Source organism: Esox lucius, chromosome 19 (genome assembly GCF_011004845.1).
Source record: "Esox lucius isolate fEsoLuc1 chromosome 19, fEsoLuc1.pri, whole genome shotgun sequence".
Lineage (NCBI taxonomy): Eukaryota > Metazoa > Chordata > Actinopteri > Esociformes > Esocidae > Esox > Esox lucius.
The window spans coordinates 38721785-38749538 of record NC_047587.1 but is presented as its reverse complement, the minus strand read 5'-3'; the positions used below and the strand labels follow the sequence as shown (position 1 = coordinate 38749538).

Genomic DNA, 27754 nt, shown 5'->3' with positions numbered 1-27754 from the left:
ATTCGTATTAGATATTACTATATTTATTTTAAATGTATACCCATTATACAAAAGGAAAGCCCATGTCTGAAGGATCAATGGCTCCTAATGCTCTTAAGGGTTAGGGTTACCTGCCAGTCTAAGTCTGTCTAAATAAGTAGTAACACTTGCTATTTTTGTTGTCATCATAATCATATGAGTTTTATCATTATGGTTTTTGGTAGCTGTAAAGCTAATTTATGCGAAGGAGATGTGTTGCACTGCGTGAGACAAATGGTGGTCACACCAGATACTGACTGGTTTTCGGACCCCCTCAGACCCCCCAATACAGTGAAACTGCACATTTTAGAGTGGCCTTTTATTGTGGCCAACCTAAGGCACACCTGTGCAATAATCATGCTGTCTGATCAGCATCTTGATATGCCACACCTGTCAGGTGGATGGATTATCTCGGCAAAGGAGAAGTGCTCACTTACACAGATTTAGATTGATTTTTGAACAATATTTGAGAGAAATAGGCCTTTTGTGTACATAGAGAAAGTCTTAGATCTTTGAGTTCAGCTCATGAAAAATAGGGGCAAAAACAACAGTTGCGTTTATAATTTAAGACATCTGTTATTGTCTAAAAATAGAGAAGAGGAAGTGGAGTAGAGATCACATAACTTTTAAAGCTGTTTTCCAAGAAACTTGCTCAGACATTTAACACATCAATGGAGCATTATTACGGGCCCCTAAAGGGAAACCGTTTTATCTAATGTGTATTTAAATAGTTCTTCTAGTATTTCTAGGACCCACTAGGTGGTAGCATTGCATAATCTGAACAACGTCAGAGGATTTTTAGGATTACTATGAAAACTTGGCTGTGGCATGAAGATACTCTGTATAAATTATCATATTTGGACCCCCTTTTCCCCTCCAACCATTTCTGAGAATGACAGTATGGTGGCAACCCATTAAATCACATTCACCGGATAGGGAAAGATGACACTTGCTGGCAGACGTAGTTAATCAAGGCTCTTGGTTGGTTACTCGGCTTCTATCTCTGTCCACGGTTGCCATGGCTCTTGGCACTTTTAGAGTGCCAAGAGCCATATTTAGAGCTTGACACTAACTTTTTGGCCATTGTCCTTTTCACAAGTGCATCACATTTTTTACTTGTTCAATAACAGAAAATACTTGGTCTGAAGATTCAAGTATTTGGGATTTTTGTGTGTCAGCAATAACGAGCAGTCTTTTTCTCTATCAAACTGAAACCAATTTAACTATTTAAACCATTTTCGAACTAATTTACATACTACACTGCTCAACATTTTTTATGAATATGTAATCATCACAATATAACACCAAGTCAATTAAACTTCAGGGATATCAATCTATCCAGTTAGGAAACATAAGCGATTGCGAATCAATGTCACTTGTTTTGGTGAAAATGAAAGTGACTACAGGTACACTGGAGAGGCAACAGCAAGACAACCCCCAAAAAGGGAATGGTTTTGCAGGTGGTGGCCACAGACAATTGCTCTCTCAACCTTCCTGACTAATTCTTCTGTAGTTTTGCATTATGATAGTGGCCTTTTCACTAATGGTATCATGAGGCAGTTCCTGCAGCCCATTTTAGGTTTGTACAGGTAGTCCAGTTCCTCCAGGATGGCACATCCATACGTGCTGTCGCAAGACGATTTGCTGTGTCGCCCAGTACAGTCTCAAGAGAATGGAGGAGATACCAGGGCATGGGTATCTTCTCTGGTAGATCCCACTGGACACCATCCGCCATCTTGTCAGGAGCATGCCCAGATGTTGTCAGGAGTGCATACAGGCATGTGGGGGCCATACACACTACTGAGTCACATTATGAGTTGCCGTGATGAAATTCAGCCTTTGATTGGAACAGTTGGAACAGCCTTTGATTTCAACTGTTTACTTGGATTTTCGGTGTGAGTTTGAATGCAGCCCTCAATTGGTTGGCGAGTTTGGTTTTCATTGACTGTTGTTTCGTCATTTTGTTCTCGACAAATTACACAATGTACAGTAAAGATTTTGATCTTAAATGTACAGCTCCAGAAAAAATTAAGAGCACACTGCACCTTTTTTAAAAAAGTCAAAAAGGAAGGTTTTGAGTGAGGAACAGAAGGGTTAAAATTAAGAGACCACTGCAAATTGAATGCTTCTGTTCCTCACTCAAAACTTTCCTTTTCAACCTTTTTGGCAAGGAAAAAAAAAAGGAGCAGTGGTCTCTTAATCTTTAATGGAGCTGTATTTCCTTCATCAAGGCTTGATTTAAATGTTCCCTTAATTTCGGTGAGAAGTGTAGTAAAATAAAATATGACTATTGAAAGTTTGGGCAAGATACATTTCAAAAGTTGCTTAAATTAATATAACTTAAGTCTTATCTGAGAGTAAATGAGTATTCAGTGGATGTGACTTTCTTTACTTAATGGTAAAGGATTTATTAAAAATATTTTAAAATAGGCTATTTTCATGTTCTTGAGTATTCGTAACAGGGTTGCACCAAGCATAGCACACGACAATTTATTTTAAACAAGCGGACAATAGTTCATATCAGGCCCTAGTGTGTCTACTGTAACATCATGTGGAAGGAACTGGGCTACTGTAAATCATTTATGGCCAGGATGCGTTTGTCTCCGCTCCTCATAGAAAGAAACGGTATCTCATTCTGGCTAATGCCGTAAGCGTCTCTAATGTGCGGTGGTCGTGTCAGTTTTCTAGGGTGAAATAAAATCCAATGTGACGAGGCTCTCCGGGTCTGTCGTCGCATTATCAAACTGCAACTGGATGCCTGTATTACTTACAGGAGAACCAAATACAAAATAAAAAAATAAAAAAAGTAGCTAGTTCTAACGACAGGGGACTAGAAGAAATTAGCAATGTCTCAAAGTATCTTGCTTACTGTCCAAACAGGGCTGCCTTACTTTATTTTTTACCGCATGACGCATTTGGTCGTGTCGGGCGCTTAGTTTCATGCAGTCAAATAATGATTTCTGCCCCCACTTATGTACACAACACTTACGGGGATTTTCTTTATTAAAAATACAAAATTAAGTCTCCACCCCCTTAGTCAAATGTTGGTGGAAGCTGTTAATAGTAAGTGGAAAGACCTTTAGCTGTAATAACAGCTGTGAGTTTGTTGGGATAGATCTCCCCAATTTTGCACACCTAGATTAGGCATTATTTCACCATTGTTTTTCATGCTCTGACTGGGCCACTCAATGACATTTACCTTTATATCCCTTAGAGAATCCACTATTGCTTTGGCTGCGTGCCTCACCTTTTCATCGTTCTGAAATGTAAAAAGTAATCCTTTCTTGGAGAAGGATTCAGGTTTTCCTTTCTATACATTGCTTAGATATATTATCCCTTCAATACTTACAAATGCTCAAGTCCTTGATGATGAGAAACATCTCCATAACAGGATGCTGCCACCACTATGCTTCATTTTATATATGTTCTTCTTTGGGTGGTGTTATGTTTAGAGCTGAATGTAACACATTTGTTAGGCCACAGAATATTTTTGCCACATCTCAAGTGGCTTTTTTTTTTGGCCTCCTTCGTTCCAGCCTAACATACAGGACAGATTTGTGGAGGACAGATTTGGCATTGAGTATTATGTCAAATCCACACTGACCAGTCATGGCTAACGGTGGGAGATTAGCTAGTTATTAGCCTTCACAGACTATAGACTACAGATCAAATTACATTGCTAGCAAACTCAAACATTCAACAGTATTATTGCAAAAGGTTTGTTCAGTACATTTTGAAAATTCAAATAAATCAATGTTTTAAGTAATTACCTTGTTTGCTTTGGAGCTATATGCTAAGATGCTAAGTTTCTTTCTTGGCAAACTTGTTCTCTTCACTATCTTTTGTCCACATTTGTTATAATGTCACCGTGCCAAATTGAGTAGGCAATATTGCTGCTTTCAAAATAGAAGTCACAATGAAATGTCAAGAAAACATGACCTAAAAAGTTGTAGAAAGAAAATAAAAGCACAAGTGTACAACATCTCTGACACTCTTTTTAAATTTCCTTTACACCCCACATCGTGTCTAAAGTGTGATAGCGTAATTTGAAGCCTATCTGGGCATATGCTTTGCCTAAATTAGATTCTCGTAATCCAACAGGATATTGTGTCTTTAACATGATGCTTGAGGATGTTTATTCTTTCTTTGTTTTGTTTCCAGTTATTATAATGTATTTTTTTATTTGAATTAGGGACATGGGGCACACCTTAAAAACACCTAGCCAGTTTTTTAAAGCCTTATGCTCCAAATACAATAACACATTCACTGTTGATTTAGAGCCCCTTAACTGGGTGTGCAGTTAAATCCCAATAGGCCTTTGTAAAAATTTAAAAACTCAGTAGTGTGCTCTCTATAGGGATTAGGGATGCCATTTGGTACACAGTACAAAACCTCCATGGTAACGGCCAACACAGCCAATAGCTGTCTATTATTCACCAAACCTATTAATTCGACATATTTGTAAATTCTACCTTTGTAGTTGCTAATTGGCTACGATGTAGCACTGAGTGGCAGAGGGGAAACTCAATCAAACACCATATTTGGAAGTGTCTGTTCTGCTGTGAGAAAATGATTTGATTTCTGTCAGAATACACGCCGACTCATTGTATTCTTGCAGACTTAAAATTCAAACGCCTTCCTGGTTTTAGGCCAACTGATCCATAATGCAACATTGTGAGAGGCCTTGAAGTGGTAATGATATTCGTTACATGAGAGCATTGGAGTGGCTGCAACCAGGTTTTACTCATCTGGGAAGGGATGAAGTGTGGCCCAAGAGAAAAAAGTTCACAATAAACACCCAGCTGCTGTTGTCAGGTCTGGTACAAACAGATTTAGTTTATAGAGCTAGCACTACAATAGTGTTATACCCACAACTGTTGTTTAGTTCAGATTCAGTATATAGCTGTTAGGCCCATGTCAGTATCCCAGAAGGACTGTTTACGCATTCTTGATATTTAATGTAAATATGGATATAGGATGTGGAACTGGATGGAGGTCATGTGACAAGGAATCCATTTGCATTACTAACACAGTGCCCATTTCAAAAAGTATGCCAGGTGATTGGTGTTTTTTTAGTTTTTATAGCCTTATGTTGGTGTATGTAGATCACAAGCTTACAGAGTTAGTTTATCCTGTTACTGTATCTCTCAAAGAGTTATTTTAAATCGCCAGCTTAGTGTTCCTCCCTACCTTCTCTCATGCTGACAGGACTCACGGAGGGGGCAATCGATCACACCCTCCACTCTTAGATCAGCCCTCCTCCTTAGGTCTTTCTCTGTACTGCCTTTCCATTTCTCCCACTCTATCCCTCCCCTTCCTCATATCTCCCCCTTTCTTCCCGATGTCATGGGTTTGTGTTTCTAATGCCACGTCTGACCAAAGAGAAGCTCATCCTTCCGACTGAGCGCTTTCGTCTCAGGACTCAGGTTGTATACTACTACTGCTTTTTCCTAAGACAGTCTAGAGCATTTAGTTGTTTCAAATGTAGTATTGTGATTTTTCTTTTGTAATGTTTTGATTGAAGCCTAGCTAATACAGCCTGTATGCATTTGATTAGAGTTTAAATTGTGTCTGTTTAAAAATAATTTAAATGTACTGGAAGAAAAAAATCTAAATGTAAATACTTAGTCAGTATTGTAAGTGATGCTTAGAGTATGTTTTCTTGTTACTTAATGGATGTATTGGCGGCAAATGTAATTGTTCTTAAGAGTGGGTCTATAATGTATGTTAAAGGGAAGACTTTTCAGTGTAGATTTATCAAACATTGAATAACAATCACAAATGGTAAAGTTGCGGGAAACAATGTTCGGTTATTTATCAATAGGGTATTGACAATCATAAATCACAGATGGAGATATGGGTTTTCTGCCCCTGAGATGACCCCACCAGTAATTATCCAGTGCACCAGACATAGCTTCTGGTTACAGACTAGCAAAGTATTTAGTTTTAAAGGACTCTATAAGTAAGCCTTCATTTAGATTGCTAAGTCTGAAAAACTAACTGGATGTGTGACAGGAATCTATTTTGATATTTATTTCTTTTTTGAATAATAAAATGTTTGTTAATTGTTCATTCTGGTAGATATTTACTTACACAGACCTGATTGGCTGATGGAGTAGTCTAAAGCCCAACCCCATGCCCTGATGAACACTTCACATCACAGCTGTGACATCACATATTCCACCTATTCCACCTCAACAGATCATAGTTTTTACAATTTCAGAGAATTATTTCAATCTCTATGTGAAACTATAACAGGAAAATAAATGTTTTAGCTGCACTGGCTATTCAAATCAAATTCCTCTGAATAAATATAGGCCATAGGTCTAAAGCAACTAGAGACCCCAATTAATAATATTCATATTCTTGTAAAGTACATAATGACCAATGATATACTGAAATTCTAGCTACAATAAATGTTTTCTAATGTACATTACTATTTTATATAAATGTATGCATAATTAAAATAACTGAGCACTTAAGGAGGTCTGATTATACCCAGAAATGTCTTTGATATGCCAATTTTAAGTACAATTGTACTTTTGGATACATGTCATGTAAATTAATTATGCCAAATTGCCAAACCAAGCAAATTGTGTGACTGCAGCTCAATATATAAAGCATGCAGACATGGTCAAGAGGTGTAGTTGATGTTGTAATAGGGTAGATGCATGATTTAAGAGACGTTTTTTTTGGTGCCAGACCTGGTAGTTTCAGAAACGTCTGACCTTGGATTTTCCTGCACGATGGTCTCTAGAGTTTACAGTGAATGGTGCAGTAAACCGTCCAGGGAGCACAGGTTCAGTCAGGGGGAAACACCTGAGGGAAGAAAAAAAAGTATCAGAGTGCAAAAGTGTAGTCTATGGCACTACTTTACAGAGTGGAACTACTAGTACAGCGTGGGTTTGCACCTACCTGTGTTTGACCGGGGACAGCGCATGGTTATCAGCAAGGCCTGAAGTGGACAGAGACATTGTTGGCAGTGTTTCCCTACACTCACTCAGCTCATTCAGGCAGGTTAAATTGTGGTTATTAGCATTTCTTACTTTCTGTTTGAACGAATAGTGAGAAAATAAGCTGAACAAATAGGTTTCAGATCCTGGTAGCACGTTTTTCCTGTTTTTTATTATTTAGACTGTTTGGCATTTTTTTGTTGTGTGTTCTATAGTGAACAAAGAGATGGAGAATGATAATACTGACCTATTGTCTGTCTTTTATAATCAAGATGACTGACCTTACTATGCCCTTAGTCAGTAACTCTCGTAGTTTAGTGATTTTTGTTTTTACTTACAGTATTTTAGTTACAGTACTTTACTGCGTACATAGAAATGTGCATGTAAAGTAAAATAATGTCATTTTAAATTATTGTACATGTATGTAAAGTGCATGTAAAATAATGTCATGGAAAACCTAGGCAACATAGTAACTGTTCTTACTCATTGACTCAGCAGATAAAGGGTCAATTGTGGTAAATTAAAAAATATTGTCTGTCCCTCACACTCATGTAATATGAAAGGCTAATCTGAGCACAAGACCAAACAGAGATGCTAATCATTCAGTTACCTAATTAGAGATGAAGCCAAAAAAATTTAAACCTTTCTCAGCCCTGCTCAGTTCAAACATCAAACCTCAACCTTCATGTCCAGTGGCTTTTGAGTTGAAACAGATGCAGGTGGAGCCACTATCCAGCAAATGAGAGGGAACTGAAAGAGCTAAAAATATCAGTCAGTACAGGTCAGAGAGGCCTTGTGTTAATCCCCCGTCGCCATCGTCACGACGCAACCGTGGCGATAACCAGGACTCGCTGCAGGTTTATCCGGCTTCATTTACTAGAGTGCTGCCTACCTCAAGGCTCACCACAAAGGCAGACGCGGTTGCCTAGGTGTCACCATTGATCGAATGTGAATGTTACAGCTGACCAGGGTTGATCCACGTCAATAGCCCGGAAGTCGAACTTTGGATAATTTGTTTTTGTGTCTGTTATCAAGTGCTAACAGAGTGAAGTGTGGTAGCTTGAATCCCATTTGTGAAAGAACTGAAGTGATAGATCACTCTATGTGAATGTGTGTGCTTGCCTGGGTTATAAAGCCTATTCTGGTACAGATGCATTACCTCTGAACTGGCCTAATTCCTCAGACAAATATGGTTAAATGAGTGGAAATGGTGTCTCTGATGGTGTTCTATTCTGGGTATCTATCCACTTTGACTTGGTAGCTTTCCTGGGACACTGGCATGGTGCCGGAAATAACTACTTCATCCATTGTTGTCACACGGTCCACCTGGGATTGGATCTTCTATTAAAAGGCTTTGGGTGCACAGATTCACCGGACACAGAAGGTCCACTTCCTCATTCCAAAATCAACATCATGGATTGCAGTTACCATGGGGCTAGTTGAACTAAGCTACTGACCCATCGTTATTCTATCAACTTCATCCTTCATCCGCATGCTTCCTTACTAAACCCTTCTCATGTAAATTAAGTACCACCACAACCACGAAAAGTATCAGTTACAGACACAAATTATCTCTGAGAACAGACCCACAGCAAATGAGTGAAACAATAGCCTAATGCTTTTACTAATGTAGGTGTTCAAATTGGATTACATATGAGAGAATCCACTCTATGGTGGTGTTGGAGGTGTGATTCTTATCAACTAGCCTGCTATTGTTTGTCAGTGTTTTGTTCATAGTGGTGTTGACCGCTGGGGGTGGTTCCAAGCCAGTTTATTTTTGGCCTTAACTTCCTAAGACCTGAGGTTTGATAATGTATGCATTTTTTATTTCTCTTAGCTATTTGGGATTAGTAGGACCTGATAAGTATAATATCTTGAACAGGAAGTATTTTTTGAAAAAAATCATGATGACATTGGGTTTATTTTACTACATGACACAATAAAGTCACCAATGTGTAACAAAGTAGAAAACTGTTCATTTAAACTGTTTTCATCAGAACAGAACAAATTTGCAAACAGTGTGAGTGAGTTTTATGTATGTGAGTACGTGTGTGTGCACTAAGTGTGTGTGCATTTCAGTGCCTGAACATGGCAACAAATAAGGGCACAACTGCTAATGACATATACAGTAAAAGTGTTTTATTTATATACTGTACATAGTGTACACTGCATTTGTCAGTACCAGAGAGGTAGTCAAAGATCAATAAGTAATGCATGTTACATTCACCAGCACAGCAGAATGAAGTACATGGTGCAGGAAGCCTAAACCATAGTGTCCTCATATGTGGATACAGGGTCTCAGGAGGTTGAGTACCAGCCCCTCTGGTTGGGAATGATGGCCCGCGGGTCAATGCAGGCTCAGCTGATGAACACTCGCCAAGCCAGGTTCACACTGAGGAGAGCCAGTGGTGGCTTGTTTATAATACAGGGGTCATTTGAAGGACATTTAAGAGATGTAGTTTTCTCTTTCTTCTTATTAATGACAGTGAGACAAAGCAGTCCCATGAGAGGTCCTTATCGTGCTCTATCCTTGCTGTGGCCTCCAAATGTTTCGCCTAGATTAGATCTTTAAATGTGGAGTGTTAATAGTGACGGCTGGTCAGTTGAATAGGCAGGAAGTATAGCTAGGTTTCCATCTAATTGGCCAGAGATTATCAGGGTGAATATTCTAAAGGCTGAATACAAACAATGTGCTCATCTGGCACTCTAGCCTACAGCTGGCACCGAGTTACAATGCAGGTAGGCTTGCCATCATTATTAAATATTTATGGATGAAACCCAGATAACTTTAATTTTCAACTGACAGCAAACCATTGGTCATCATGACAGAATAAGACCAATATTTATGGAAAGAGAATTAGGCTTCTCACTTTGCACAATAGTTCTGTATATCATATTTACAATTCAGTATACCAGGGCTCTACAGTCACACATGCATCAGACTGTATTTCTACTCCAAAAAGGTGTCTGCACTGCTGTTTCATATCAGTTACCCTGCGCAGCAGAAATGAATCGAAACTAAGCACTTGTCGGTGTGTTTCATTGACACTGAAGTACATGCAGTCTTCAAGTGTTCCGCGCCTAATCCTCGCATGTGTCAGGCTTCCAGCTGCTGTCATAGGAAAGATCCCACCACTGTTCAGTCACTAATGGCTTAAAAGCACAACCTACCACGATGTCCTGCGAATAATTTCAGCATGTTGCTAATGCTTCCTGATACGGTGGTACCCATCAATTGGATCATCGACTGATAGGTGCTACTGGGCTTGTCTGTGCGAAATCCGTAAACCTCAATGCAGCAATTGAACAGTACCTGCTACACAGCAAACAGAACATAATTCAGATCGAGTTATTTGCAGTAGGCTACATTTATCATTATCACATTTCCTTTCTTTAAGTAGCAGTCCAGAAAAGGTTGAAGACCGTAGTTCTCTGTTATTGTCCATAATTGTTGTGATTAGACAGTTAAAATTCCATAATTTGATTTTGGTCCTAAATGTATTTGTGTGCTTCCAGATTTTTCAAAATAGGAGCACATGTGCTCCTTGTAGAAAATACCAACTTAGAATCCTGTATACAATACAGTTATTTACATCCTGATCCTAAACTGAAGAGTTTCAAAATTATAGAGGGAGGACAACATTAGTACTTGTTGTCCATTCTATCATCATTTATGATTCATTTGTTTATTTAAACCTCTGTTTCTCACATAATGTATACAGACAGACAGAAAGAGAACTTAGGTTGTCTAGAGCATTATCATGTCAACAATTCACAAGTCTGCTGACAGATTTTCTACTGGGCCTGACATTATGACCCAACATCCTAAATCATAAAGAGGTCGAATGGAAACCAGGATCTGTATTCATAAAGTGTCTTGGAGCGCTGAACTTATTTTTTCACTTTTAAAGTCTAGCCTTATAAAAAAAAAAATGAAAGATACTCTTCTTAAAAACAGGTTTGCTCGTTTTAAGCTGTTCTTCATCTTTCTCCCTGGTGTAGGGTATGGGCGTTACGCCGACACTAGCCTAGCACCAGAATCAAAGCCAGTTTCTACTGGCTTGAAGGTAATGGAGCTAATCATAGAATTGAAAGTAGGCCAAACGTTGCAACTCCACTTCTACTGCTCTTGAGTAACACCTCTGTGATGTAACCTGGTAGCTGATGATGCAAGAAGAACCCACCAGTCGCTCCTTTTTTGGTCATACAGTTGACTGATGCCCGTGACGCCTGTTGGTCACTACTCTGACAGTGTTAACACCGCATTGGGTTTGCAGCTTAATTATTCTTTTAATGTGGTTTTTCTCAATCCGTCCGCCAACCCCAATGCCCTGTCCTCTGTCCTGGTTGCCAGTCCATTCACCCTCGCCTCACAGCGGAAATGGCTCCAGCCCACCCTCCTTTTTTCCACATTATTCACGGCTCTTGTTGTGCCTGGTCCTCATTCCCAACCCCTTCTGCCCTGGTCCTTTGTATGGGGAAAAACCTATTTAATTTAATGTGTGTACTTTTTCAATGGAGCGAGCAACGAGGTGGATCAAAGCGAGGGTTTAGCATTTGACGGGGGCCGTGTGAACACCAGGGCTTAAAGTGGCTGTGGGCTATAGCCACGGATCGCCCAGATTGTTTAACGACATGTCATATAATGTTGCTATTTCTGTTGGTTTTGTAATTTGCAGCATTTGGAACGTCCATTTGTCGGTTTACATCACATTGAATTATTCAGTTGTGTAGTTCCTCTTTTAAACTGGTAGACCTTTATTAGACAGTAGGTGTAAAGCCATTTAAGAACTTTTACGATTAAGATCACGATAATGGTCATGATGGTGCATAGTGACATTTTGACTGCCTGACCTTTTCTGACTCCATGGACATGAAGTGCCCTATAAATGTGGACACGTGTGTGAATATGAAGTGATCGTTATCCATCCTTGTCTCCTCTGGCTTCAGGAAACTAGTATTTATGACAGGTGACAAGTGGCAGGTGGACTGTAAGGTGTTGACATAACCGCCCCTTTGGTAGATGGGCCTGAAGACAGTATCCGTTTCAGTCGAGGCAAGCTGTCTGTAATGTTTTTGTTCACGTAAGATAGAATATTGAGTCACATACACTGAAAGGTCTTCATTTATCTATGATCTGTCTGTGGCCTGGTTGACATTGTTCAACTTCTGGCATTTCATATGATTATCTTTTTCTTACCGGTATTTCCAGGCCGAGAACAGTGCTTTCTCAAGATAGAAGTAGGTAGTGGTGCTTTATCCTGTAACTCAAGCTCATGGAATCCTTTCTGTGCCAACAGCTACAAAGAAGTATTTCAAAAAATAAGTTAAGGGTAGTCTTACCCTCAGGTTACCATGGATACCTTTTTCCGCCGCCATTTCAAGAGAAAGGAGACGGGTTCACGTGCTGAGGATGAGACAGAGCTGGACTACTGCCACAGTAACCGTCGCCCCAGTGTCGCTGTGCCGACCAGTAAGGCTCGCCGGCGCTCTAGCGCTGGCCTCCCGTCAGCCGCTCTAGCCCAACGGCGTCGCTCCAGTGTGCAGCTCCAGGGGCTCCCACTGGCCGGGGGGCGCTGCGCAGGTGGTGGCCGACTGGCCAAGGTGGTCGGCTACGGCAATCCGTCCTCTGGTGGCCGTGTCCGGAGACGCTCTAGCACCACCACGCCCGGCATGAACCCACGCTTTGCCGTACGCCGCCGCAAGCTGGCCGGCAATCTGCGCACAATTGACACCCACCTGCTGGGGCCCTCCATGCTGCTGGCCAGCCTCATCCAGATGACTGAGGAGGAGGAGGGCGGAGGTGGAAACCTGGGGCTGCCCACTGGTGAACAGCAGGTTGAGATTAGGGGCAGCAGCGGCGCCAGTGGGGCCCTGTCCCGCACCAGCACTCTCCACTCAGATGGTGACAGCAGCGACGACGGCCACAGCCTTTCCGAAGACAGCCAGCTCTCGAAACCCGAAGACGACATTCTGGCAGAGGAGGTGGATGTATCCGACAGAGAAATTGAGGACACTTCCTGGTGGCTCACCCAGCATTCTCCCTCCCCGCTGGAGGCAGTGGCCGAGAGGGCTTCATCGTCTCGACCCCTAATACGTGCTCCACGCTGCCTGCGGAGGAACTCATCGCGCCTCTCACAGGGCGACGCCACGCCATATGGCCGCTTCTGCGGGCGCTCCAGCCAGACAAGGCGGCGGCGAATCTCTACCATCTCCAAGGCAGGAAGCCCCTGGCCGGGTAGGGGGCCTCCGCTTCCCAACCGCCGCAGGTCAACAGTGTGCCTCAGCCACCCCGCCTTCTGCGGGTCGCTCAGCCCTAGCCTGGGAGCCTACTATGACCCCCGTCTGGAGACATGGAGTGGGTTCGTTCTGTATGTAGTCCATAACCTTCGGACAGGCTTTCATCTTTGTTGGTGTTCTTTCATCTTAACGCCTATTAGAATCTGTGGTAGCTAGCGGCTTTGTGTGGTTTGTGAGTCATTAGTAGTGTCACAGTGATTTTTTCTTGGTTGCTGCCATGAGTGTTGGTTTTTTCTTCTTTCTGTTACAAAATGTTCCATAGAACACCCAGCCTTATTCCCTTCTGATTCTAGGAATGTTCCCGATGATAATATTAGGAACATTAGGGAATTTATTTTTGAAAATGATGCAACGTGACAAAAAGCAAAACCATTTTTTTTGTGAATTCTAATATTTCCAAAGTCCTCATGCCCCAGTGAACCTGCCACAGATCAAATTTGTATTTGGATAATAACACAAGTTTTGTTGTTTTGGCTATTCTCAGCACATTGTGTTTTAAAAAAAAAAATACGAAGAGTTTAAAGTGAAGACTATAAAGGTAAATTTGAAAGTATTTACATCCATAAACCGTGTAGGAATTGCTAACTATAATTTTTTCTTAATTCTTGTCAGTGGTTTGCAACTTGTGGTAAACCCTCTAAGGATATGCTGGTGTAGTCTTAACTTTATGATACTGGTTGACACATCTATGCATACATCCCAGAGTGTTCTTGATGTGTACAAGTTGATATATTTGTTTACTAGCATTGACATTTCTTTGCTCCTCATGTTGAGAGACAACAGCAACATTCCATATGCAAATGGCACACCTATAGACGTTTTGTTAGCTCTCTTGTGAATGAACTAACGATGTGACGATACACCTGGCCAAGAAACAGCATATCAGCCAATTGTCCAATTACTTTTGGTCCCATTACATGAGATACTATATTTAAAATGAGCTGTAATTCCTACACAATCCATGGTTTATGTATGTAAATACCCTTAAATTAAAGCTGACATTCTGCATTTTACCTCTTAGTCAATGTTTAATTTTAAATCCAATATGCTGTGGTACAGAGCCTAAACAACAAAACCTGTTTTACTGTTTATTTATGGACTGCGCTGTATTCATATCAACTGTTCTATCCTTGCCATTCCCCCACCCATAGACACAACCTCCATGTATCCCTCATTAGTGAAACCGCTTACAAAGATGTGCTAACTGGTTGGAGCTGAGTAACAGATTGCTACATTATTGATCTCTCAGTTAGCGTTGCTAGGCTATCATCCAGTCTCCAAGCCTTGGGCCTGAGACGAAGGTCTCAGGCGAGGAGTGGACTGACTCACAAGTTTTAGTCGACAATGTTTGTATGGTTGCTGAGGTAGATTTTGAACACACACACACAATTACCTTGTACTATCATTGTGGGGACCTCAATCATTATTACCTCCCAAAATTAATTAACTTACTTTAAAAAAAACTAACCACAACCCTAACTCCTGAATCTAACAACCAACCCTAATTCTAACCGGGGAATCGGTTCAGGGGAAATGTCAAATGTGCCTATTTTTATTGTTCTTGTGGAAATGTTTGGTCACAACTAATATATTAAAAACTGGACATGCACAAACAAGTAAAATGTGTCCTTAATGGATTTTTTAAATGTACATGACCTGATGATTTTCAGTATTCACGGTACTTCCATGAAGTGTTCAATTTGTGTTGTATAACCTTGAGCAATATGTTTCTCTGCCGATTTGTTTTTTGAACAGATGCATTGTTGATTGGAACATACCATACTGTAGATCCTTTTAAAGGCCTGGTTATTTCTGTTTTGTATTGTTTCAGGAAAGCCATTGCTAAGTCAGGCCTCCAGCATTTGGCTGCCCAGCCCAGCTCCTCATCCCCAGGCAAGGCAGACCCGCTGCGAGAAAGCTGCAACACAGTTGACTGGAGTGTAAGTATAGCCTCTGGTACATAACAGTTTAAGGTCCCATTAAGAGCCAGAAAAAAACAGAGATACTAGATATTATGTAGTGTTATAGTCCTTATAGTACATCAAAGAACAGGTGGATCAATGTGGAACATGTGTTATTTGCTGTCCCACTCAGTCTAGGTTGAAGCCTTGACTTTGCCACTTGCTGGCATGTGACCGTGAGTTTCATCAGGTAATGCATATTGGCTGGCAACATCGGTTAACCAATATGGATTGACTTATTAAGCTGTAGCAACTCTCAGACAGGTTGGCCTCTTGCAGGCTGAACTAACATTGCTAGTCAAGAGAGCTCCACTGACTTTCTGGTTGAGCCAACACTGTTAAAAATAAGCTAAATTACTTGCCACCGGTTGTCTTGGGGGAGGCATGTTGCGATCTTCAACTCTCCCGAACGCACTGAGAATTGCTGCAATTAAACAAGGTTGTAAGTACAATTGGATACTACACAAGTTTGTGGAAAAGGGCGTGAAAACCTGAAAAACTAAAAAGTTGTGAGACATTCTCCAATGTGATTTAAGGTTTAAATCCTCCCTAAATGTGAGACTGAATCAGGGTTGTTGCCCAAGTATTTTCAGGAAATAAAAATAAAAACTAGTAACATCAGTTAAGCTTCTGATGTTGATAAATTACTTTATTTTGTTCTTGGTCCTCAGGATAATGCCCAGTTTGGGGACCATATCTGGTTTGAGACCAGTGTCTCAGGAGACATCTGTTACGTAGGGGAGCAGTACTGCGTTGCAAAGACAATGGTAAGCTTTCACCAACTCGACTCTCCTAGTTCAAAGACAATGGTAAGCTTTCACCACTCGACTCTCCTAGTTCAAAGTCAATGGTAAGCTTTCACCAACTCGACTCTCCTAGTTCAAAGACAATGGTAAGCTTTCACCAACTCGACTCTCCTAGTTCAAAGACAATGGTAAGCTTTCACCAACTCGACTCTCCTAGTTCAAAGACAATGGTAAGCTTTCACCAACTCGACTCTCCTAGTTCAAAATGCTGTGTTTCAGCACCATCTGTTGTTCAATAAAAGACTAATCCTCGTGATTCAACAGTCTTAAGTGATTTAGACATTCCTGTTAGTACATTTTTAATAGAATGCTATCCTTTTTTTTTCATATAATTAGCACTGTTCAAGTAAAAACATTGTCTATGATTCTTCCGCAGCAAAAGTCAGTGGCGAGGAAGAAATGTGCTGGCTGCAAAATTGCTGTTCACACCATGTGCATTGAGCAGCTAGAGAAGGTAAGTGTAAACATAGTCAATTATTCAACATAACTATGAATGTTTTAGTTTTTTGACCAATGTTGGATTTTCTCTCCACAGATCAATTTTAAATGTAAGCCATCATTTAGGGAACCCGGATCTCGAAGCATTCGAGAGGTCAGTGTATATTTTTTTTACCCTGGACCATGTTATTGCAGTTCGTCTTTTGTGCTCTTTTTATGGTTTGTTATATGACCCTGACTCAACGACATTTCCTGAATTCCAGCCCAGCGTGGTCCGTCACCACTGGGTCCATAGGAGGCGGGAGACAGGGAAGTGTCGACAGTGTGGGAAGGTCAGTGAGGAACATTCACCCACCATAGATTCACCTACAGACACTACCGATTAAACTTCCAATACTGAAGTCAAATATAAACAATGAACCTATGATGTTTGCATGCGTGAAACATAGAGGAGGAACAACCAAACAGGTTGGCAGAGACTACTAGCAATTTCCTGTTGGTGCATTTTAGCAAGTGTCTGGATGTTTCCTTTAAGGAAGGCCTACTCAGTGATGTTTATGTGAACAATAGGAAAACAATATTTATTTTTAGTAATTGCATTTTTTATATTTTTTATATTTTGAGAACAGACATTTTCTTTTTTGAAAGAAATCTGCAGTATGTTGCCCCAGTACAAATTTCACTCCATACTGCCCTGGTCAGCCACTAGGCTCCCTGTCCTCATCATATTCAAATGCATCCTATTCATATGGTGATGAAACATCTGGCTGCAGCTTTGTCTGAAGAATGCCTGTAAACCATTAAGACCTGGGTTAGCATCGATTTGTAACGTGTTACTTGTTCCCTTACAGGGTTTCCAGCAGAAGTTCTCATTTCATAGTAAAGATATTGTTGCAATCAGCTGTTCTTGGTGCAAACAGGCAGTAAGTACCGAGTGCTACAGCCAGTCTTGATTTGTACCCACAGTTTCCTCTTTAATGTCTGTGGATCTTAAGGGTCTGGTTAGGCATAAAGCAGTTTAATGGAGGGGTTTCCTTTGACAGATAAGTCTTTCAAACATTGACAGATATACTCACCTAAAGGATTCTTAGGAACACCTGTTCAATTTCATATTAATGCAATTATCTAATCAACCAATCACATGGCAGTTGCTTCAATGCATTTAGGGGTGTGGTCCTGGTCAAGACAATCTCCTGAACTCCAAACTGAATGTCAGAATGGGAAAGAAAGGTGATTTAAGCAATTTTGAGCGTGGCATGGTTGTTGGTGCCAGACAGGCTGGTCTGAGTATTTCACAATGTGCTCAGTTACTGGGATTTTCACGCACAACCATTTCTAGGGTTTACAAAGAATGGTGTGAAAAGGGAAAAACATCCAGTATGCGGCAGTCCTGTGGGCGAAAATTCCTTGTTGATGCTAGAGGTCAGAGGAGAATGGGCCGACTGATTCAAGCTGATACAAGAGCAACTTTGACTGAAATAACCACTCGTTACAACCGAGGTATGCAGCAAAGCATTTGTGAAGCCACAACACGCACAACCTTGAGGCGGATGGGCTGCAACAGCAGAAGACCCCATAGGTACCACTCATCTCCACTACAAATAGGAAATAGGGGCTACAATTTGCACAAGCTCACCAAAATTGGATAGTTGAAGACTGGAAGAATGTTGCCTGGTCTGATGAGTCTCGATTTCTGTTGAGACATTCAGATGGTAGAGTCAGAATTTGGCGTAAACAGAATGAGAACATGGATCCATCATGCCTTGTTACCACTGTGCAGGCTGGTGGTGGTGGTGTAATGGTGTGGGGGATGTTTTCTTGGCACACTTTAGGCCCCTTAGTGCCAATTGGGCATCATTTAAATGCCACGGCCTACCTGAGCATTGTTTCTGACCATGTCCATCCCTTTATGACCACCATGTACCCATCCTCTGATGGCTACTTCCAGCGGGATAATGCACCATGCTCGAATCATTTCAAATTGGTTTCTTGAACATGACAATGAGTTCACTGTACTGAAATGGCCCCCATAGTCACCAGATCTCAACCCAATAGAGCATCTTTGGGATGTGGTGGAACGGGAGCTTCGTGCCCTGGATGTGCATCCCACAAATCTCCATCAACTGCGAGATGCTATCCTATCAATATGGGCCAACATTTCTAAAGAATGCTTTCAGCACCTTGTTGAATCAATGCCACGTAGAATTAAGGCAGTTCTGAAGGCGAAAGGGGGTCAAACACAGCATTAGTATGGTCCATCCATCATATTCCGCTTATCCGGGGCCGGGTCGCGGGGGCAGCAGTCTAAGCAGAGATGCCCAGACTTCCCTCTCCCTAGACACTTCCTCCAGCTCTTCCGGGGGGACACAGAGGCGTTCCCAGGCCAGCCGGGAGACATAGTCCTTCCAGCGTGTCCTAGGTCTTCCCCGGGGTCTCCTCCAGGTGGGACGGGACCGGAACACCTTCCCAGGAAGGCGTTCCGGAGGCATCCGAAACAGATGCCCAAGCCACCTCAGCTGACCCCTCTCGATGTGGAGGAGCAGCGTCTCTACTCTGAGCTCCTCCCGGGTGACCGAGCTTCTCACCCTATCTCTAAGGGATCGCCCAGCCACCCTGCGGAGAAAGCTCATTTCGGCCGCCTTCATCCGGGATCTTGTCCTTTCGGTCATGACCCAAAGCTCATGACCATAGGTGAGAGTAGGAACGTAGATTGACCAGTAAATCGAGAGCTTCGTCTTGCGGCTCAGCTCTTTCTTCACCACGACAGACCGATATATCGACCGCATTACTGCAGCACCGATCCGTCTGTCAATCTCCCGTTCCATCCTTCCCTCACTCGTGAACAAGACCCCTAGATAGTTAAACTCCTCCACTTGAGGCAGGCACTCTCCACCAACCTGAAGTGGGCAAGCCACCCTTTTCCGACTGAGGACCATGGCCTCGGATTTGGAGGTACTGATTCTCATCCCCACCGCTTCACACTCGGCTGCAAACCGTCGCAGTGCATAGTGAAGGTCCTGGCTTGAAGGGGCCAACACGACAACATCATCCGCAAAAAGCAGAGACAAAATCGTGTGGTCCCCAAACCTGACACCCTCCGGCCCCTGGCTGGGCCTAGAAATTCTGTCCATAAAAATTATGAACAGAACCAGCGACAAAGGGCAGCCCTGCCGGTGTCCAACATGCACTGGGAACAAGTCTGACTTACTGCCGGCAATGCGGACCAAGCTCCTGCTTCGGTCGTACAGGGACCTGACGGCCCTTAGCAAAGGACCCAGGACCCCATATTCCCGAAGCACTCTCCACAGGATGCCGCGAGGGACACAGTCGAATGCCTTCTCCAAATCCACAATACACATGTGGATTGGTTGGGCAAACTCCCATGAACCCTCCAACACCCCGTAGAGGGTATAGAGCTGGTCCAGTGTTCCACGGCCCGGACGAAAATCACACTGTTCCTCCTGAATCCGAGGTTCTACTATCGGCCGTATTCTCCTCTCCAGAACTCTGGCACAGACTTTCCCGGGGAGGCTGAGAAGTGTGATCCCCCTATAGTTGGAACACACCCTCCGGTCCCCCTTCTTAAAAAGAGGGACCACCACCCCGGTCTGCCATCCCAGAGGCACTGTCCCCGACCACTACGCGATGTTGCACAGGCGTGTCAACCAATACAGCCCCACAACATCCAGAGACTTGAGGTACTCAGGGCGGATCTCATCCACCCCCGGTGCCTTGCCACCAAGGAGTTTCTTGACCACCTCTGTGACTTCAGCCCGGGTGATGGACGAGTCCACCTCTGAGCCCTCATCCTCTGCTTCCTCAATGGAAGGCGGTGGGATTGAGGAGATCCTCGAAGTACTCCTTCCACCGCCCGACGACATCCCCAGTTGAGGTCAACAGCTTCCCACCTCTACTGTAAACAGCGTTGGTAGGACACTGTTTCCCTCTCCTGTGGTGCCGGACGGTTTGCCAGAATCTCTTCGAGGCCAGCCGATAGTCCTTCTCCATGGCCTCACCAAACTCCTCCCAGGTCTGAGTTTTTGCCTCCACAACCACCCGGGCTGCAGTCCGCTTGGCCTGTCGGTACCCGTCAGCTGCCTCAGGAGTCCCACAAGCCAACCAGGCCTGATAGGACTCTTTCTTTACCTTGACGGCATCCCTTACTTCCGGTGTCCACCACCGGGTTCGGGGATTGCCGCATCGACAGGCACTGGAGACCTTACTGCCACAGCTCCGAGCGGCCACTTCGACAATGGCGGTGGAGAACATGGTCCACTCGGACTCAGTATCTCCAACCTCCCTCGGGATCCAGTCGAAGCTCTGCCGGTGGTGGGAGTTAAAGATATCTCTGACAGGAGACTCGGCCAGACGTTCCCAGCAGACCCTTACAGTACGCTTGGGCCTGACGAGTCTGTACAGCTTCATCCCCCGCCATCGGATCCAACTCACCACCAGGTGGTGATCAGTTGACAGCTCCGCCCCTCTCTTCACCCGAGTGTCCAAGACATACGGCCGCAGGTCAGATGAAACGACAACAAAGTCGATCATCGATCTGTGGCCTAGGGTGTCCTGGTGCCACGTGCACTGATGGACACCCTTATGCTTGAACATGGTGTTCGTTATGGACAAACTGTGACTAGCACAGAAGTCCAAAAACTGAACACCGCTCGGATTCAGATCAGGGGGGCCGTTCCTCCCAATCACACCCCTCCAGGGGTCACTGTTGTTGCCCACGTGGGCGTTGAAGTCCCCCAGTAGAACGATAGAGTCCCCAGTCGGAGCACTTTCCAGCACCCCTCCCAGAGACTCCAAGAAGGTCAGGTACTCTGCACTGCTGTTCAGCCCGTAGGCACAAACAACAGTGAGAGACAAATCCCCGACCCGTAGGCGCAGGGAAACGACCCTCTCGTTCACCGGGGTAAACTCCAGTACATGGCGGCAGAGCTGGGGAGCTATAAGCAAACCCACACTAGCCCGCCGCCTCTCACCATGGGCAACTCCAGAGTGGTGAAGAGTCCATCCTCTCTCAAGGAGTGTGGTTCCAGAGCCCAAGCCGTGCGTAGAGGTGATCCCGACTACCTCTAGTCGGAACCTCTCAACCTCATGCACAATCTCAGGCTCCTTCCCCGCCAGCGAGGTGACGTTCCACGTCCCTAGAGCTAGTTTCCGTGTCCAGGGATCGGGTTGTCTAGGCCCCCGCCTTCGACTGCCCTCCGATCCTCTCCGCACCGGCCCCTTATGGTCCCTCCTGTGGGTGGTGAGCCCACAGGAAGGCGGCCCCATGTCGCTCCTTCGGGCTGAGCCCGGCCGGGCCCCATGGGGAAAGGCCCGGCCACCAGGCGTTCGCGTACGAGCCCCAACCCCGGGCCTGGCTCCAGGGTGGGGCCCCGGCTCTGCCATACCGGGCGACGTCACGGAACTCACGGAATCATTAAGGGGGTTATTAGTATGGTGTTCCTAATAATCCTTTAGGTGAGTGTAAGTCTTTCAAACATTGACAGATAAGTCTTTCAAACATTGACAGATAAGTCTTTCAAACATTGACAGATAAGTCTTTCAAACATTGACAGGTTAAAGGTGCAGTCCAGTCACTACGTATACTTTCGGGCTTGTAAATTATACATTTATCATTTATATTTATCCACTGATTCTTGAAAAATATAAATGTGTCAAGTGGTTCTTATAACAGAATATTGTACTCAGTCAGAACCGAGTACATTAGCTTGTTTTACTCCAGTGATGGTTTTTATGATAGATGGTTTTTATCATAGATGGTTCATCTTTAAAGCCATCGCTCTGTCAATGAATTTCAGTATGGTTGCATTTCTCTTACTGTTTTACCGTTACTGTCTTCTCTGGTCAGTATCACAACAAGGTAGCGTGCTTCATGATGCAGCAGATTGAGGAGCCATGTTTGTTGGGAGCTCACGCCTCCGTCATCGTGCCGCCGACCTGGATCTTCCGGGTACGCAAACCACAGGTACTGTAATCCAGTTATGATCCATATAAACACACACATACAGACTAAGATAAATGCCCAGATAGAAAAAGTGAGTATGTGAGGGATACAAAGTATTTTCAAAGCATGTTCTCGTGTATAAAAATAGTAGGTTGCCTGATATTTTTTTATTTAAGTCATCTTGATCCCCAGTGGGAATAAACCCACAACCCTGATTTTGCTAGCGACACTGAACAAAAAGGACAGACTTCATCTGAGTTTAGAAGTAATGTCCTGTGCTCAGGTTATTCTCTCTCTCTGATCTGTTTCTTATTCTACCTAAGAATACTATCTGTGAGGAAGTACGATTTAAAGTCCACAAAAAGCTGTTCAGGTGTCTTGTAGTGGCCCAACACTTCATTAAGACTCTGTAAGACTCTAGATTCATTGAATGGCTCTGATTTTTGTCTCCTCAGACATCATTAAAATCAAGTAAAAAGAAGAAACGAACATCTCTGAAAGGCAAGCCCAGTAAGAAGGTAGAGGTAAGGAAAATCATATTGGTACACCTATTGCAATTACTATCAAATCCTCTTATATGGTCTGCTTTGAGGATGAGAACTTTGAGAGAACACCTTGGTGTCTCAACTGTTTTCTCTGCTTCAGGAGGGTCGATGGAAGCCCTTCATCGTTAAGCCTGTTCCCTCACAACTCATGAAACCTCTGCTTGTGTTCGTCAACCCCAAGAGTGGAGGCAACCAGGTAAAATTGTCAGTATCGTAAGAACACATACAGTTAGGTCTGGAAATATTTGGACACTGACACAATTTTCATAATTTGGGCTGTGTACACCACCACAATGGATTGTAAATGAAACAACCGAGATGCAATAGAAGTGCAGACTTTCAGCTTTAAAGGGGTTGAACAAAAATATTGTATGAAACGTTTAGGAATTGCAACCATTTTCATACGCAGTCCCCTTATTTCAGGGGCTCAAATGAAATTGGACAAATGAACACAATCATAAATATTTTAATGCTTTGTCAAGAATCCTTTGCAGGCAATGACCGCTTAAAGTCTGGAATGCATGGATATCTCCTAATGCTGGGTTTCCTCCTTTGTGATGCTTTGCCAGGCCTTTACTGCAGCTGTCTTCGGTTGTTTTGTTCATGGGTCTTTCAGCCTTAAGTTTGGTCTTCAGCAAGTGAAATGCAAGCTTGATTGGGTTGAGATCAGGTGATTGACTTGGCCATTGCAGAATTAAACAAAACTCCTGGGTTGCTTTCGCAGCATGTTTTGGGTCATTGCCCATCTGTAAAGTGAAGCGTTGTCCAATCAACTTCACTGAATTTGGCTGAATCTGAGGAGACAATATAATTTATCCGGCTGCTTCTGTCACATCATTAATAAACACTAGTGTCCCAGTGCCATTGGAAGCCATGCATGTCCATGCCATCACACTGTTTTACAGATGATGTGGTATGCTTTGTTTCAAGCCTTCTCCAAAATTATTTTCTTCCTATCGTTCTGGTACAGGCTGTTCTTAGTTTCTTCTGTCCAAAGAATGCTGTTTCAGAACTGGGCTGGCTTTTTTTAGATGTTTTTTGGCAAAATCTAATCTGGCCTTTCTATTATTGAGGCTTATGAATGGTTTGCACCTTGTGGTGAACCCTCTGTATTTGCTGTCATGAGGTCTTCTCTTCATGGTATACTTGGATAATGATATGCCTACCTCCTGGAGAGTGTTCTTCACTGTGCTGGATGTTATGAAGGGGTTTCTCTTTACCATGGAAAGGATCCTACTTTTGTCTTCCTCGGACGTCCATGCCTTTTTGTGCTGCAGAGCACACCAGTACGTTCTTTTTTTTCTCAGAATGTACCACACTGTTGATTTGGCCACTCCTAATGTTCCTACTGTCTTTCTGATTCATATTTTGTTTTGCAGCCTAAGGATGGCCTGTTTCAATTGCATTGAGAGCACCTTTGACCGCATGTTGTGAGTTCACAGCAACAGCTTCCAAATGCCACACCTGGAATCAAGTCCAGACCTGTTACCTGTTTAATTGATGAAGTATATATAACGAATAACGAAGGAATAGCCCACACCTGTCCATGAAACAGCTTTTGAGTCAATTTTCCAATTACTTTTGGTCCCTTGAAAAAGGAGAGGATATATATTAAAGAGCTCTAATTCATAATTCCCTTTCTCCAATTTGAATGTGAATACACTTAAATTAAAGCTGAGAGCCTACACTTTAAGGCCATATTAATTATATAACTGTAACTTGAATATATTTTGGTTAACAGCCAAAACGTGTCAGTGTCCAATTATTTCCAGACCTCACTGTAAATTTACAGCATGGGTTAGATTCCTATCTACTGCTTGTCAATATCCCAGCTTTCTTTCTTCTTTCAATACAGCAAAATATGGCCAAAACATTTATTTTAAAAAATAAGGAAAAAAGCTGTAGTGGAATTAAACTTTAGTACTTTGGAAATGTATAAAAGTGAAGTGTTGTCTGGTGTGACAAATTGAGTGTGATATTCCAACCTGGTCTCACGGCAATACAAAAACTATTTTACGTACATATTTGACAGCTGAATTCGTAAGATATATTACGTTAGGTGAGTAACGTTAGAGTAATAATAAAAAAAATAAAAAAAAGATTAGCAGGCTATATTTCGAACATGGGACCTTCAGCCTGCATACATAGGAACTTCCTGATACAGGCAGCGAGTAGTGGGGTTACAAGGTCAATATGTTACCAGTGATTTTCTTTCCAACCCTAATCGAAACCCTAAATGTAACCCATGTGCTGTGATACCTAACCCTAACCAAACATTAACCTAACCTTTTTTGTTTTCTAAACTTACCACAAACCTTAACTTTAACCTTCACCCCAGTGCTGTGATACCTAACGTTAACCTAACTGTAACGTTAAAATGCATTTATGACATATTGTAGCGACCTTGGTAATGCCAGTGCTTGTCCCTCTAAATCCATAATCCCTGTGTGGAGAAGTGGGTAGGATGCCTGCCTGCAGAGCTGAATGTCACCGGTTTGAAGCATTTCTTGGATGTTTTGTGCAGGTTCGTAATGTATGATACGTTTTAGTAGTGTTTGTAATATATAATTTGTTTTCGTACCGTTCGTAACATATACGTTTGTCTGGAATTTGTAACATATGATACGTTTTAGCCAATTCGTAATGTATTATATGTTTTGGGAGCGCATTGTAAAATATCATACGAAATCGGTGCCATGGATTCACGTAAAATAGTCTACATATTCCCCTGAAACCAGGTTGGATATTCTAATCTCACAATTATCAGGCCGTTTCCTTCCTTCGAAGGAGCAGACATATGAGGTAGAGGGTCAAAGTAGCCCCACCCACTCAGACAGTGAGACAGGTACGAAGACAGAAATCAACCACTGTGTTTACATGTGGGTCCCTTAAAGGGATGAACTCTCCAATGTTTCATTGGTTTACATATTGTGTATTGTTTGCTATTGGGTAATGTTTTTCAGATGGCAATCTAACGATATGATTAGCTTCGAATGGGGGCTAGTTGAATACATTTAATGGTGCACTATGCAAGTTTGTGCCACCTATCGGCAGCGCGTTGAATATCAGTTCTATAACTCCATTAGGATTTGAAACCATCATTACTAACTACAAGCATACTGACTTGTCTGAAGCAATGTCACTTCCAACTGTCAATACTGGAGCTATGAACATAGAGATTAGTTTTAGATGGGGTCGAAGTTGATGGGCCCTTTTCATGACTATGGAACACAGAATAAACAAAGTAAACAGCTAAACCCATCAAAACATCACATGGGCTATCTATTGTGTAGATGCATTGTCATATCTCAGAGACTAGTTGAAGGCTAGCTCAATCAATCAATCAAATGTATCTATTAAGCCCTTTTTACAACAGCAGTTGTCACAAAGTGCTTTTACAGAAACACCCGGCCTTAAACCCCAAGGAGCAAACAACAGCTGTTGGTGTCCAGGGAGAAGAGTAGGGGTGACGGGAGGCAGCCTTGAAGGAGCCGGTGCTGAGGGTCAGGGGGTCAGACAGGTGCTTCCCCAGGCTCACGTGTTGCCTCCTGTTGGACAGGAAGGCTGTGATCCACCTGCATGTGGGACAGCTTGCCCTGGAGCAAAGCGGGAATCATGGTGATGAATGCAGAACTGAAGTACACAAACAGGATTCTGGCATAGATTCCAGATGCTGGAGGATGAAATGAAAAGCCATATTGACCGTGTCATCCACAGTTTGTTGGCTCTGTAGGCAAACTGCAGTGGGTCTAGTTAAGGGTCTGTGATGGTCTTGATGGTGTCCTGGTGCAGTCAGAACAACTTGGAGCTCAAAACCCTAATGATAGTGGACTTCAGGAGTAACCAGACTTAACACTCCTGCGTCCAAATTGCTACACAAACATTGAACAGCGACATACAGGTTACAAGTCCCTACCCGGTCACAGGAAAAGTAGTTCACCTGAGCTTCACCCATATCTACTGTTTTCCAGGGGGCCAAGGTCATCCAGTCCTTTATGTGGTACTTGAACCCTCGACAAGTGTTTGACCTCACCCAGGGTGGTCCCAGGGAGGGGTAAGAGACATGCAGGAACGGAATTCACAAACCTTATAGGCATTTTATAAATTTTTATAAAATATACTTAAAGGCATAGTTCACTCAAAAACGGTCTCTCATCAATCTTTGCCCAATGTGTGTGTGTTTGTTAACTGGTGTTCCTGGTCCCCTCCTCCTTAAGGTTAGAAATGTATTCCAAAGTGCCCAACCTGCGGATTCTGGCTTGCGGAGGAGATGGAACGGTGAGTGCTAGACGTTAGAATTCAAATAGAATTATTATGTTATTAAAATATCAATACCATTTATAGTCCAGGCTTTAGAGAAAGCCAGTCATTCCATTTCCGCATCTTCACAATTAATAACATTCATTGGGGTTTGTGATCAATTGGCAACACCTTTGGTTCCACGTTCATCTGTCCAATTTTCTTCCAAATATGTCCCTCCTTTACCTGATTTCAGCTGCTCCTACACTGTCTGACAGTTAGGTAGTATGGGGAATAAATATGGAAAAATTACCTGAACATGAGTTTCAGTGTGCTTCCTCAATTGAATTGACCCCAATCATGTGGTAAAAAGAGGAATAGTAGACTTCCTCTGACTATAATATGTGCCATTCAACTCCAGGTGGGTTGGATCCTCTCAGTTCTAGACCAACTCCAGTTAAACCCTGCACCTGCTGTAGCTGTCTTGCCTCTGGGGACAGGAAATGACCTGGCCAGGACTCTCAACTGGGGTGGG

The 27754-nt window shown here is 42.9% G+C and overlaps 1 protein-coding gene across 5 annotated transcripts in view; it reads left to right on the top strand.

Moving 5' to 3' along the window:
* Positions 1 to 27754, top strand: part of dgkzb (diacylglycerol kinase, zeta b) — an 84399-nt gene that overhangs the window by 37232 nt on the left and 19413 nt on the right. For 3 of the 5 annotated variants that reach the window (XM_029115099.2, XM_029115098.2, XM_013139100.4), the window contains 12 exons: positions 15103 to 15211; positions 15904 to 15999; positions 16415 to 16492; positions 16574 to 16630; positions 16740 to 16808; positions 17328 to 17399; positions 22340 to 22456; positions 22891 to 22959; positions 23081 to 23176; positions 26952 to 27034; positions 27198 to 27258; positions 27641 to 27754. In XM_029115099.2, the coding sequence (XP_028970932.2) occupies positions 15103 to 15211; positions 15904 to 15999; positions 16415 to 16492; positions 16574 to 16630; positions 16740 to 16808; positions 17328 to 17399; positions 22340 to 22456; positions 22891 to 22959; positions 23081 to 23176; positions 26952 to 27034; positions 27198 to 27258; positions 27641 to 27754 (1021 nt within the window). Of the gene's footprint in view, positions 1 to 12170; positions 13343 to 15102; positions 15212 to 15903; positions 16000 to 16414; positions 16493 to 16573; positions 16631 to 16739; positions 16809 to 17327; positions 17400 to 22339; positions 22457 to 22890; positions 22960 to 23080; positions 23177 to 26951; positions 27035 to 27197; positions 27259 to 27640 lie in introns of those variants that run through there. The other 2 variants (XM_034288246.1, XM_034288245.1) reach the window with 2 other exon arrangements.